The sequence below is a fragment of the Harmonia axyridis genome, chromosome 5 (assembly GCF_914767665.1).
Source record: "Harmonia axyridis chromosome 5, icHarAxyr1.1, whole genome shotgun sequence".
Classification (NCBI taxonomy): Eukaryota; Metazoa; Arthropoda; class Insecta; order Coleoptera; family Coccinellidae; genus Harmonia; species Harmonia axyridis.
The window spans coordinates 4,660,630-4,675,145 of record NC_059505.1 but is presented as its reverse complement, the minus strand read 5'-3'; the positions used below and the strand labels follow the sequence as shown (position 1 = coordinate 4,675,145).

The 14,516-nt window shown below is 37.6% G+C and overlaps 2 protein-coding genes across 5 annotated transcripts in view; one reads left to right on the top strand and one right to left on the bottom strand.

Annotated features, from left to right (window-relative positions):
* Window positions 1-1,012: 1,012 nt before the first annotated feature.
* Window positions 1,013-14,516, bottom strand: part of LOC123681047 (telomerase-binding protein EST1A) — an 83,789-nt gene continuing 70,285 nt past the window's right edge. For all 4 annotated transcript variants that reach the window (XM_045619235.1, XM_045619238.1, XM_045619236.1 and 1 more), the window contains 6 exons: window positions 11,080-11,357; window positions 10,849-11,007; window positions 3,436-3,589; window positions 3,073-3,372; window positions 1,656-1,851; window positions 1,013-1,572 (listed from right to left, as the gene is read on the bottom strand). In XM_045619235.1, the coding sequence (XP_045475191.1) occupies window positions 1,721-1,851; window positions 3,073-3,372; window positions 3,436-3,589; window positions 10,849-11,007; window positions 11,080-11,357 (1,022 nt within the window). In that variant the 3' untranslated portion in view covers window positions 1,013-1,572; window positions 1,656-1,720. The remainder of the gene's footprint in view (window positions 1,573-1,655; window positions 1,852-3,072; window positions 3,373-3,435; window positions 3,590-10,848; window positions 11,008-11,079; window positions 11,358-14,516) is intronic.
* On the top strand, window positions 12,135-13,425 carry LOC123681049 (trypsin-like). Its single transcript, XM_045619240.1, has one exon. It carries the CDS (start codon window positions 12,512-12,514, stop codon window positions 13,382-13,384), a length of 873 nt encoding a protein of 290 aa, XP_045475196.1. The 5' UTR covers window positions 12,135-12,511; the 3' UTR covers window positions 13,385-13,425.

Sequence of the window (14,516 nt, the reverse complement as noted above, 5' to 3'; positions counted from 1 at the left end):
GCGAAAGACAAATCGTACTACAAAAATGTTATCGAAAAGTTGGAAGTTCGCTATATCGCCCTCGAAGGCAACTATGTCGAATAAACAATCGAATTTTGCCAAACAAAAAGTGTTTAACTATTTCAGACCGGAGACTTTTCAATTGGCCTGTTACAATGAACAACTACTGATTCATCTTAAAATATACTTGTTTTTATTTTTAATATGGGAATTAAACCTCTTATTGGGAAACCCTTCATTTCCCTTGTCATCGGAATACATACGCAGGTCACTTCATTTACTCTTTTTATTGAATATAAAATATCTTCCAATATCCTCCCCTCAAGGAAAACCATTAGTCAAATTTTTTGGCCATTAGTTTCAATTATTGTTTTTTTTTATCACTAAACTTTCAATAACTGAGCTGTGTGGTTAAGTAACTCGTCAGATAAAATATTGTTCAACGAAATAATTGTATTAAAATTTTGAAGGAGTGAAAAATTTATAGAAGTTTTTATTGGTTTTTAACTACTTTTCCAAAGCACATATAGTAAGTGAAGTAATGAAGAATTTCATATTATTTGGAGAGCAGCTACTGGAGCATACGAAACCTCAAACCAATATGAAGTTCAAATCATTACTGCTGAGATATTTTGTAGTCAGCTTCGCTAAAGAGAGTATACTGAGAGTTCAAATAGCACTCACGCAGAAATGGCCTTCTGCAATGAATCAAAGGAAAGTTGTATTCTTACTGGACATAAAACTGAAACCTCTCATAATGTTATGACATGATCTTTATAGACACATTTTTTTTATCTTGTTGATTATGTATCTCTCAAATACGTACCTTTTTTTCTTTTTCACTCATTTGATTCATTCCATCGGGAAATACTTCAGAACCTGGTTATCATCATGAATTTTTAATAGCATGACATATAAAAGGGAATCTTCAGGAAACACAAGATTTTTTCAGATCATAGGATAACTCTAAATAGGATGGAAATTTCTTTCAGGAGAAAATAATAAATCGATATTTGCAAGTTAATTTTTATTAACATACAGTCAATTCCTGAGCAAAAACGAATGGCGACAATGTAATAGATAATCAATGTTTCAATCAACTCCTGGATACCAAACCAGGAGGCGAAATTCTAGGTTTTTTTAATTGAACAGTTGCCTCCAAAAATATCGATTAACTAACAAAAAAACAGTGGAGAATACAAAAAATAAACAATGAATGAACAGAGAAAAAAATCCAATTACTTAATTACTAAGTCAGTAAATCGCTAAGTACAAAATGATTGCATTTATACTAAGAAAAATTATATATTTATTGAGAAAAATAAATGTGTATAAAATAAAGCTATACAAATAAAAACTGGCGCAAATGCCCTTTGATTTTTGTAAAAGTTGTGCAAAGATGTCTCTTCCTAAGTCCGTTTCTAATCCTCGCTCAGGTGGCAACGGAAGATAACGTGAACTTGCTGTCAGTTTTTTTTTGATTGATTAAAAATATAAAATTACTTGAAAAGAGATTGAGAAGAGTATATCTCATTTTTACTTGGAACTTTTTTGAAAGATTAGAACTGATATCTGAAAAGAAAAAGTTAAATAAATAAAGGGAAATATAAAAAAATAAAATAACCCTGCAACATCAAAAGGCCAATATCACTCACCATTATCAGTTGACCTAAACTCTCCGGCAAATATCATGTTGATAAAATTCCCCCACAACTAAGGTTCATCCTAGTCCAGCCCACTTCATGAAATCCGACAATTCCCTAACTGGAACGTCGGTAGAATGAGCTTTCACCCTCAAATTTCTATCGTCTGTTAAAAGAACTACTTCTCTATATATTTGCCTTGGTTCACCTGTACAGAAAATACAACAATAGTTATTAGAAACTTCAGAAGATATATGGAATGGGTGCAAATATACTAAGGGAATGAACCTCGGAGTAATAAACATAGATAGAGGAAGCAAATGTCATTTTCAGTAAGCGAATTTTGTCCCCAACATGAACTATCAAATTTGACATGATATTTCACTCAATTCGCGAGTTTCTCAACAAAGAACGCACTTCTTATGTCACATAGTAAATCAACGTAACATATTAATTCAAAATGTATTCAAATAAATACCTAAATATATCAGAAATTCATAAAACAAACTTCAAGCGCGCCAAACGACGTGAAACAACCGATGACACTAGGAGAGCAAAAGTTGCCAAACCTTGGATTTCAGCAGGTAGATACAGAAAATAATGAATATTCTCCATATTATAAATTCGGCAATTGGAAAAATATCGGATTCCAAATATTCAAATTTGCATATTCATCGGGAATCACTCAAATAAATGTTTTTCATTCAATATAATATAATTTCATAACGATATAGTGAAATTGTGGATTTGAAAGTATATCACAATCCGACAACGTAATCTAGCCATGTTGGGGACATGAAAAAATTGCGTGTCCCTCTATCTATGTTTATTACTCTATGAAATGGACAAACGCAAATTCTAGAAAATATTTTACGTGCTGATTCAGTAATATTCGAATACAATTCAAATACTACAATTATTATAATATTTTCAGAAAACGAGGTATCAATTATGATGTTTTTCAATGTATGGTAGATGTCTAACTGGCAAAAATATGTTTCCTCTAATATTCGGAAAAAAAGGAAAATGAAGAATCGCCACTTGATTTTGATGTTTTTGTTAAGATTTGACCCGTGAAGATTGGAAATGACAAATTTTAATTTCAAAAAATTTGGAAAGCACTGTCGTGAAGTCAGGAACACTCGAGTGCTCGCCAATTGCACCCTTGAAGATCACAACGCTCTAAAGATATTCACATCACGACAGTGCTTTTTTATTTTTCTTCTATAATCTTCTTGAATTTTTTATGATTCTAATAATGCTATCAGTAAAAAATTGCGTCACTTGGCAATGTAAACAAATGCTAATACATATGTTCGTTTGGTGTTAAGCCGCATGTGTCTTAAAATACCGGTAGAAATGAAAAGATGAATAAAATAATAATGATCAAGCTCAATTTCAAATTGATCTATACAAAATCATAACCTACCTTCTTTACTCTCCATCTCTTTCATATGAGACTTGGATAAATTCAAACAGGTGGTCAAGATCTTATCGTCGTTTTTGGCCGAATTTGTCGACGCATCCTCTTCCGTTGTAAACGTGGTAGTGTTCAAAAATGCCCCCTTGGTGGTGACGCACTTGATGTTATGATGGCGCTTCTTGAGCAGCACCAGGGCCTTCCTGGCCGCCTCGCCTACCTTACGTATATGCTCTGGATCGTTCTTAGACAGCGTTCCGGAAGCTGGCGAGATCCCGCCACGTCCGAGACCTTCCAGTTCTGCGAGGACTGAAAAAAAAAATGGGACGTCAGGAACTGGAGTAAGTGGCAAACGCAACACTATCGTCTTACCTACTATCGGCACCATTATGGTGTAGGGGGCGTTGGGAACTTTGATGATGGTTTCTATTTCGTCCAGATAGTCTATGAAACAGTTCGTATCGGGTACCAAATATTTGGGAAGCACTTCGATGTGGACGCTAATGATCGACTGGGCCAAAATCTTCTGCAAAATTAGTAACAATGAAACTATATACTAAAGAGGAATCATAATCGAATTCAAGTATGAAACAATATGATAGAAGTAATAAGCATTTACATATAAATAAGTGAGAGAAATTTAAATTAGCAGAAAACAAGACTACATTTGTGCTAAGGGTCAATTTAAAGTGTTTTGCGATTTTTATATTCTCAGTTATAATAATTGTTTAAATTATTCATTATTCTCATCCTGAAACTCTGTAAATATTATGTATAAAAAAACAAGAAATTACTCAGATTTTGTATCAATTGGAAGAAAAACTGAACAAACAATCATTTTCATTTTCCCTTGACTAGCTCTGCAGACATTTTGCTTTTTCCAAAATTACTACTTCAAGGTCATCGTTAGACGTTGAAACTTTTTCATATGTGCATTATTGGCGTATTATGAATATGACAATATGTCATATTGCCGGTTTTTTTCAGATTGATTAATAAATCAATCTAGGAAAAGGTCATGGTAATCGCGAGAATCCAATGAGTGAAAAAAATCAAATACTTGGGATGCTGGATAACTGATAGTTCAGACAGGAATGAGGTCAAGAATAAAGTATGGGTTATCGGCATTTGAGCGAAATAAAAGACACATCCTTGGACATGAAACTACATCATCGAATGGATAAATGCTATATACATTCTGTTCTGTATAAGGTATGGAAGCCTGAACAGTCAAGTTAACAACTGTGATCCCTAGAGTTTTGATGATGACGGAGAGGCTTTTCAATAATCATTCTTGCAATTTATAGCCCCAAATGAGACAACTCTGCTTATTAACTTAGCCTCCAAAGTGAAAATGGGCGTCATCAATGACGATGATTTTTTCGATGGAAGTTCAGATCCTTTTGATTTTCAAGGACTCAATCAGCTGAAGACCGACTGGCTTGAGTTCTTTTGTAAACTGAACATCAAGAGCCTAAAGACTCGAATCGACAAAGCTGGGTTTTCTTCAATAACTCCGTGTACTGCAGCAGTATTCTCAGTTATGCTTGAACGATTTCGATTCTTCACATCATTTACTTGTCTCAGTTAGTTTTGCAAATTGAGACAATTTCAATGTTGAAAAACGCATCATTCCATTTTTGGTAATGGCGTAGTTTTTACTTGTCAAATGTCAAAAGATAACAGCTTTAAAAGTGACAGCTGTCCAAAAAGCGGGCTATTCAATTTGGAAAACTGTTTAAGGACATAAATCAATAAAATTTCCACCAATGAGTTTCTCTTGAAAATTGGCCTTCGGGCACCGATATCAGTTCTCGCCTATAAACACTGAGCAAAAAAATTAACGCACATTATGGAAATCCCAAATTTATCCTACAACTGAAGGTGTTCTCAATTATGATTATTTTTATCAGAATAATGCATGCATATGTTATCCACTTTCAACATTTTTCTTCAATACAGATGTTTTTTCCCAGCAGGAATAAAAAAAGATGAGATTATCAGATTTTGAATGTATTGGCTCCATTCTGAAATCAGTTGTTCTCGATCAATTCTAGTGATCAATAGTTTTTCTACACTCGATCGCTATGCAACGCGAAACGCGCAATTTGACCCAAGAGGAATGTGCCCAAGCGGTAGTTTTGCGGTGGACATACAGAAGAATTGCAGAAAGGTTTGGAATTTCCCATACGAGTGTGTCCAGAATGTTGCAGCGATTCAGGGAGACAGGTATGAATGTCCGAAGACCAGGACAGGGTAGACCACGGGTAACAACTGCCATTCAAGAACGTTACTTGAGAGTTTCTTCATTTTTATGGACGATAATGCCAGACCCCATCGTGCGCGCATCGTTCAGGAGTACCTTGAAGAGGTTGAAGTCTCTCGAATGGAATGGCCAGCAAGAAGTCCAGAACTCAATCCGATTGAGTAGGTTTGGTACAACCTCAATAGAAGGCTGAGAAGTTCAGAAAATCATCCAGCTACTCTTAATGACTTAGGAATCCAACTCAGAGAAATCTGGGAAGGATTAGATCAGAACATTTTAAGATCACTCATTTTGAGTATGAACCGTCGTTGCCGAGCTCTAATTAACGCAAGGGGTGGAAATACCAAGTATTAAATCACTTATCAGCATTCCAGTATTTAGAAAATTGTTTATTTCTCTTCTTTCACATAAGATTCGGTGAAATCCTGAATTTTTCTTCCATTTAATGTGTCTTGTTTCGTTCAAAACCTTCCCGAGAGAACATAAAAAATAAGTTATTAAGTCAATGTAGAGTTAACTCATTAAAATTGAGATTTTCAGAATGTGCGTTAATTTTTTTTGCGCAGCGTAGTATAGAAATAGGACTTCAAAAGTGTCCAATTTGGCCCACCCTGTACAAAATCAGAATAATCAAAGACAGCACATTACATGCAACAAGAACGAAGGTATCAACATTCTTATATTTCTTCAATGCCTGGATTATGATATAGTATTAATGGTAATCCTCGCGGGGTCTCGCCTAGCAATCTAAGTAGCACGCGAATATCGCGATTAAATCATTCTGCCATCGCTATTACCCCTTCAATTACAACATCTGAAATTAACTAACGGTCACATGGCCGTCGAACTGGTGCATGCGATGACATTCACCGCGTCAATGTCCCCGAAAAATCTGTATGGTGTCCTTGACCATATTATATTCGGAGCTCATGCACCTGATCTAGAACTGTCGCTGACCTCGTCCGGTTCGACGAATTGTGCAATCGAAATTGAGAACTTCCCGACGCATTTCGCACCGCGGTGGCGACGGCGCCACCGGTGTTATAAGTGGCGTGGATGTACCGTTGCCGAGTTGAGCGGTTTCCGTACGCGCTAGTGATTGATCGCGGTCGCCTTCGACGAAAACTAGAGGTTTCCGTTTCTTCCTGGATGTGTTGGTTCGTTAGAAGGACCAGTGGAGACTGTTGGATTGTGAATATTGAAATAAACTTTCTATCCTTGTATATACTTTTAATAAACTTTACTTACGGAACAAAACTCTTGCATTCAATATTAACCATTAGGAACAACTTTTTATTTATATCTATAACTAATTGTCAACTTGAGAAATCATAGTTTAACAGGTTATGGGCCCAGGGTTCGGTAAAAATTCACCAGCAAGTAACCGATTCAAAAACGATATGGATTCCGAAGAAGTAAAGTTTGCGAGGCTTGTTAAGAATCTAACAGAGATTTCGAACTGAGGTTTAGTGTATCCACCCCATGTCGCAGGATATTGCAACTGCTTTAAAAATAGTGCAGCACGATATCAGGGCCGCCGACAAAAAATTCTTTTTTTGTTGTGTTCATTACTGTTTTGGAATGGTTAATACAACCAAATATTTTCGAAAAAATCCTACAGAAAAGAAAAAAGTCTCTCCTTTTTCCTCCGACCGAGCGAACAATCATAGAGTATAATTTGACATTTCGAAGGATATATTGTAGATTGCCTGATAGAACGTGCAAAGCCGGGGCATGCAGCTAGTTATTAATAAAATAACTTCTCTGTCGATGCGGTACTAAACTCGAAAACCGAAGTAACCGCAACATGTAACTACGTTACTGTACAGCAACCTGTAGTTTACGACGATGACAACATATTTGGCGAAACGTGCGTCAAACGCCAATTAAAAAAAATATCCGTGGTCACTTCAGCTTCCTAGTGAGATTTTATGACTGGTCGTATGATCCAACAAAAAAAAATCATAACTGTGTGACACCATGGAAAGCGTTGCCGGTGTAGCTACCGTATGGCCCTTTCGTGTACCCGATTGGCGCACCGTGAGCATTATCGCCGTATCGGATGGGTTACTTCTTCGGGAATGCCATAGGCGTTAACATCGTCGCACCTAACGACTATCGATCACGTCTGTCGTCCATTTATCGGTGTGCTGAACCATGTCTAACGGTGCACGTCGCTGTGTCGCGAATGATGGCTAGCCGAAAGCGATAGGGGATTGTGGAAGACTCCTCTAGTTCGATAGTTTGGAACGGGGGCGAGACTTGGGAACGTATCTGATGAGGTGTTGAGTTCTACTTTTGTTGTTGGATTTTCAGTTGGCCGGATCACGTTTTGCATAGATATGCAGGAAATGATGAGAATTGTGTGAAATCAAAAATAATTTATGACCCAAAATCAAATGGAAAATTTAATGATTTATTAGAAGGTTTAGCGAGGCTTTCTAGGCCCAAACAACTTTTTTAGGAATTGTGTATAGCCCTTTAGGAAGAATGGAACGATATGCCTTAAAATTTCATTAATGACTTGATTCGTGAGATGCCTAGACGTATAGGGTAGTTCATGAAAAGAAGAGGTGGTAATACGGACTATTGAATTTGGATTCAGTTGTGGAATAACTATAATTAATCAAAAATAAATAATAGACAAACTTGGATTTTTTCTCATTTTTCCTATTTTATCCCATCCTCCAAAAAGCAAAGAGTAACAAAGATTTTCTATCAAATAAATTGCAGTTAAAATAGAGGAAAATAGTTATCTCATTTCCAGAACATAAATTGTTTTATACACTGCGCAAAAGAATTAACGCACATTATGAAAATCTCAAATTTATTCTACAACTGAAGGTGTTCTCAATGATAATTATTTTTATCAGAATTATGCATGCAGATGTTATCCACTTTCAACGTTTTTCTTCAATACAGATGTTTTTCCCAGCAGGAATAAAAAAAGATGAGATTATCAGATGTTGAATGTATTGGCTCCATTCTGAAATCACTTGTTCTCGATCAATTCTAGTGATCAATAGTTTTTCTTTCGTTTGATATTCTACACTCGATCGCTATGCAACGCTAAACACGCAATTTGACCCAAGAGGAATGTGCCCAAGCGGTAGTTTTACGAGAAGGAGGGTGGACATACACAAGAATTGCAGAAAGGTCCCATACAAGTGTGTCCAGAATGTTGCAGCGATTCAGGGAGACAGGTATGAATGTCCGAAGACCAGGACAGGGTAGACCACGGGTAACAACTGCCATTCAATAACGTTAGAGATGTAGTTTCAGCAATATGATGCAACAAGTCACATAACAGGATCGTTTTGACTTAATTGCAATAAAAATTCCAAGGGGGCATAATTTCTCATTTCGGCAATGTGAATTGGCCACCAAGATCACCAAGATGTTTTATCGCTTCTGAATTTTTTTTGTGGGGCTATGCAAAGGATCTTGTTTATGCCTATAATCCACATAAACGACCTGGAAACCAATACCCATCAAATTATTGGTCAGATATTGCTGAATATGTGGATTTGTGCGTTCCTAAAAAATATTCAGGTCACTGTCATACTGGTTACATCTCCTTCCAGAAGAGTTGCTGATCGATGTCATAGTATTAAAGAGTGCGTCTGTTAGTTGAGGATAACATAGGACACTATCTCCAAAAATGAATTCTCGAGAAAACTTGCAGGCATAACTTCTGAGTCTGGTTTTTCTTCACAGAAAATTGATAAGCAGTCAATGCAACATAAAGCTATGTTTCCATGTGGATAGTATCCACAACTTGTTGATAAAACTCATTAAATAGATATAAAAATTTTATTTAGATAATGCCAAAGCTCATAAATGTACTCTATAATGACATTGGCAACCAAGCAATAAAAGCAAAACAACAAACTGGTATGACATAAAAATAAAAAGAGAACACGATCGATGCAGCCACACGAAATACCACAACTGGGCACGAATCCACCTGTCACAAAGAGAGGTCGATAGTACCTACAAGTGTAAATCAATAATGAATAGCTTTCGCTCTCAAATATTTAAGCAGTTCCGGGTTTTCAGCCATAACGGCAATTTCAGTTTAATTATTTTCTTTGCTCAAACGCCGCGCAGTGCGGGTCTACACCTTATATTTCAGTCGATTTATGTCGCCGCACTCGTCTATTTGGATAATGAGATTTGTAGAGACCGTAAAATATTTCGTTCTACGGAGGATGTAACACGAGGAATACTCTTGCCATTGGTCGAAGGGTCATTCTGATGCGAGCCGTGATCTCGACAGATCTGAATATTATACGAGCTAACGTTTGTCGATTTTTTTTTCTTCAAACGATTCCATTTCGTTGATGGTCGGCTATAAATCAAAATAAATGGTCTTCATCTCGACATTAAATGGCAAACATCAAGTTCACTGATTTTCAGAAACTTTCCATTGTTGAATGGACCAACAACACAAATCACTCCGCTGTTAAAGCAATACGTTTTTCTCACCATGAATTTCGCAAAGAACTAAGACTACTAAACGTTTTTAAAATCACAAAGATATCTTTGTCTCTTTCTAGAAGATTAAAAACGAATTCAAATTGTTATAATGGATCTCACACTTGGCAACTGAGCATGCTCCGTTTAAAATACCATAAAAGCAACTGATTTTCATTCAATATTAATTAAATTATTAAGCGCAGAAAATCATGGGGATATTCCGGCCATGCTTCCACTTCGACGGCCAAACCGAATATTCACGGTGCCAAGGTCATGCTCAGTATTTGGTGGGACCAGCACGGCATTCTCCAGACGTTGCTCCCTCTAACTATCACTTGTTTGAACAATGGCACACGCCCTGGCTGACCAGCACTTCCGGTCTTATGAAGACGTAAAAAATTTGGATCAATTCGTGGATCGATTCAAAAAATGATTTATTAACTGCCCGAAATATGGAAGAAAGTAATGGCCAGTGAAGGACAACACTTTGAATCATGAATGTATAATCATTTTTTTACAATAAAGCCTCGAATTTCGGAAAAAACGGCGGAAGCAAAGTTGTAGGCCTATGTAATTTAATCAAGCAAAAAATGATTAAAACATTAAATTATCCAAAATAATTATAATACCCATGTCAATTTCAATAATAACATAACCTCTCCAAATCCACGTATCATATGAAACTATCGCTATTATTGGCTGCACGAATAAATCTTGCATTCTCATTGGCGCACCCGAAGATCATTCAAGGTCACAAACATCTGCAGCAATTGAAATATCGCTCAAGAGAGTTTGTGATAGCAAATATGAAAGACTATGTTTTAAGGCCAGTTTTCTATAGAGACAGCGTTGTCCTTTTCTTTGCCTTTTTCAATATTTATCAAAAAACAACACATCTCACCAACAACAAAACTCGAAAATGAAAATTATATAATAATATATTATGTGGACAAACATGAATGTCGCGCATGCTTGCTTTAGTTGCCAGATGAAGTTTGTCTAATTGTTAAATAATAAAGAAATAAAATCAAACCACTTACTTCAACTCTTTCCATATGTAACTGATGTCTCTTGTGCCATTTTTCAAGTTCTACTTTCCTAGTAAGAAGATCCCGAACTTCAGAAGAGGTGTCCTCACCTATACTCGAGATTTTGGACTCATTATCGCTGTAACTTTCCACCAAAACTTCCTGATCGTTCTAGTTAAAAAAAAAATGGAATATTATAATAACATAAAAATAAATTTGAATGAAATCAATTCAAGAACTTACCATCTCTTCCACAGATTGCGGAGAATCCCTACTGTTGGCATTGCTGACCACGCTAATATACTCTGTGAAATCATTGTCGATTTCCAACTTCAAGACAGGAGGTTCTAAGCCGCACAAGAACTCCGTACCGAAGAAGAGCAGTTTGTTGAGCCTCAACACGAACTGGCCCGATTCTAGGTCGTAGTTTTTGGGTACGTAAGTTGGTTCGTCAACTTTGAGCATGAGAGGAGTAAAACCGCTCAAAACATTGTCTTCTGGTAGTCTCAGGAGCTCGTAGCCTGCAACAAAGTAAGGTAAAATTAGATATTATATGTAGTCTTGTTAAACTAGCTACTAGCTGGCCAATGGAACAAGTGAATAGTCAGTCAGTTATCAGTTCCGAACCAGATCATAAAATTTAGCAACTCTCTTACTAGGAGTAGAGAAATCAAGTTCTATTTAGTTTTGCACTTGGTGCGCCATTTATGTGTGCTTCTATTTTTCAGATCAAAATCAGACAACCCAGAGAGACGACAAGAACCGATTTTATCCTAGCTCAATCCTGATATTTCGAATTATGAAGATATATGATAGTAAGATGGGGAAAAAGAGAAGAAGATATTGGAACGGACTTTCAGAGAAAAGAATAGAATAACATATGTAGTGAAGCATGGTAAACCATCAGATAGACGTCCCATATGAAGACCACCAAAAGGATGGAGAGACAGTTGGCTGTTTACTTCCCAGGAGAACCAGATTCAAACAAACCATTAGGTCTCTAGAAAGAAGAAGAATTATACATGCTCAAATAAGTGGAGTGTGGGAATATTCCGGAAACGAAAGCTGTAGGCTAATAATATTAATACCCTCCATTTTTCGAAAATTTAAAGAAAATCGATTGAGTTCCATTATATAAATAGGTAATCCTTGAAGTCCTCACAGTTTCCAAAAAATTCATCCAGGTAATCCAAAAATGAATTTGTCTTTTAATTAATTGATGCCGCAAAATCCAATGTTTTAGTTCTTCTTAATTATGTTATCTCAAAAGTCATTCTCCTCTGTCTGTTGAACGCGCTCAATGCCAGTGTTATGATCGGTTTTTTTCACCACAGACTATTCATCTGTCATAGCTATCAACTCTGTCATATCCCCGAAAACTAACCAGACACTTCAAGATTTTGGTTATCGAAGATGATACCTAGAGATTTGACTTCAATTTATGGAGGAAATACTCTATCTCTTGGAAATGGGATAAATACTCGAAATGTTGAATATACGGTAGATTTAACTGGAAACTTCCACTTTTAATACACTAATTGATAACAAGATTTTGGTTGATCTCCCATGGGCAACTCGTGCTGCTCCAATCATATTCGATAAAGCACCAGAGAAGACAAGGCCAACAAATATTCAAACATCGCTCCAAATGACAGCGACATAGAGTCCTGTCAAAATGATACTTTTCACGTTCGCAATACTGCTACCACCCTACACATCCTCGCAATTCGACCTACCCGGCAGAATGGCGGATTTGGTCCCTAGTGTATTTCGAATCGTCAAAGGTCAACCCTGTTCGGTGAGAGACCACCCCTACATGATATCCCTCCAGCTCGCGCCCGCCATGCGCCACTTCTGCGGAGGTACCCTCCTGTCCCCAGGTGCCGTGCTGACGGCTGCGCACTGCATCATCGACTTCGAGAACAACCCCGGCGACATCTGGGCCGTGGCCGGCTTGACTGAAGACGAGCCCTCCGATATCCAGATGAGGCGGGTGAGGAGCGTCCACATCCCCCGCAGCTACTCCACTGTCACGATGGTGGGGGACATCGGCATCCTGGTCGTCGACAGCGCCTTCGTCATGGACGATTTCGTCCACCCGGTGGCGATATACCCTTATAGAAGCACGGACGTGGTGAAGTTCTGCCCCCGAGGACAGATTATGGGGTGGGGATCCACGTCGAGCGAGACCAGAGGCGTCGAAGAACCTGTCTTGCGCTGCGCCGTGGTGCCGGTCTTGTCCCATTCGAAGTGTCAGCAGCACCTGCATCTGTTCATGGATAGGAGCAAGATATGCGCCTTGGGTCAAGGTGAAGATGCTTGTATTGGAGATTCGGGAGGGCCGATGATGTGCGGGGGAGTGCAGATTGGGATTATATCTAGCGGGCACGGTTGTGGAGCTAAGAACCACCCGGGTGTGTACACTAGGGTTGATTACTACTTCAAGTACATAACGAGGATTGTGAACGGTCAGAGCAAATGTTTTGATGGCAAGGTGGTTGTTTTTTCAGTTACGGCGTGTTTAGCATCTTTTATAATTGATTTTTGACCCGGTAGAAGTACCTTTTTGTTCTTAGATTACACAAAAATGTAAGATAGCAAAAATACAGAATAAGTAAGTAGATGACAGAGAAATATTCATTTATCTTGTGTATTGCTTCTACTCCAAGCCAGACAAAAGTGTTGGATTAAAAACTGACCTTTTTGTGGTTATTTGATCACCAATATGAGAACTGACGTTCTTCATTCAATCACTTCTTTTCAAAACATATATATTTCAATGAACGAAGTGAAGTATAGTTTCTTGTGAAAAGCATAATATAGCATACTGAAATTGTAGAGCGCACTATAACCCAAAGAACATTTACAAGTTTCATCACACGTTTCGGCAACGATATTGTCATCTTCAGATCTTTATCGTGTCTCTCGTTGTATTGCGGCCGTTTGTCTTTCAATGATCGGTACAAACGCATTAACAGCGTTCGATAACAACCGCCTGTAATTGTTTCAGTCGGTTTTAACAACTCATAATACACTAAGCTGAGCTGGTCTCACCAAATACTGAGCATGGCCAGAGCATCCCCAAGATCCCCTGCGCTTGGGATTATTGTCATGAACCCATTTTTCTTCTCCATTCACAATGCGATGCAGAAATCCCTTCCGCTGTTCACAAGCAAACAAACGCCGTTCAACATCTCTCGGCTTCAACTCGTAAAGTACCCAATTTCCTTGTTTCTGAATCATTCCAATGACTTTCAGGGGTTTTGAAATAGCTTGTTGTGTCACTCCCAATGAATTCATCCAACTTTCTCGATTTTCTCGAGCTCAGCAAATCTTTTCTAGGGTCTACTCTGACTCACAGACACTGACGATGCTGAGGCTAGTCATGCATTTCATTAGCTACAAACTCTGATGCGCAAAAACAACAGAACTATCATTTCTGGTATACATCCTTATTTTTGTAACAAGAAAAGAGAAGATAGCACATTTACATTTGAATTCAAAAACGAAAACTACCGCTGGATTGATGTTGAGGAAGACCAAATTGGTACCAGATGGTTTTTTTCCTACAACTGCTAGGGAATGTATCATATTCTTATAGCTTACTCCATTTCAAAACTATGTATTGCTCATACTGTGAGAATAGTTATTTATAATACAAGTGCAGAAGGCATTGATAT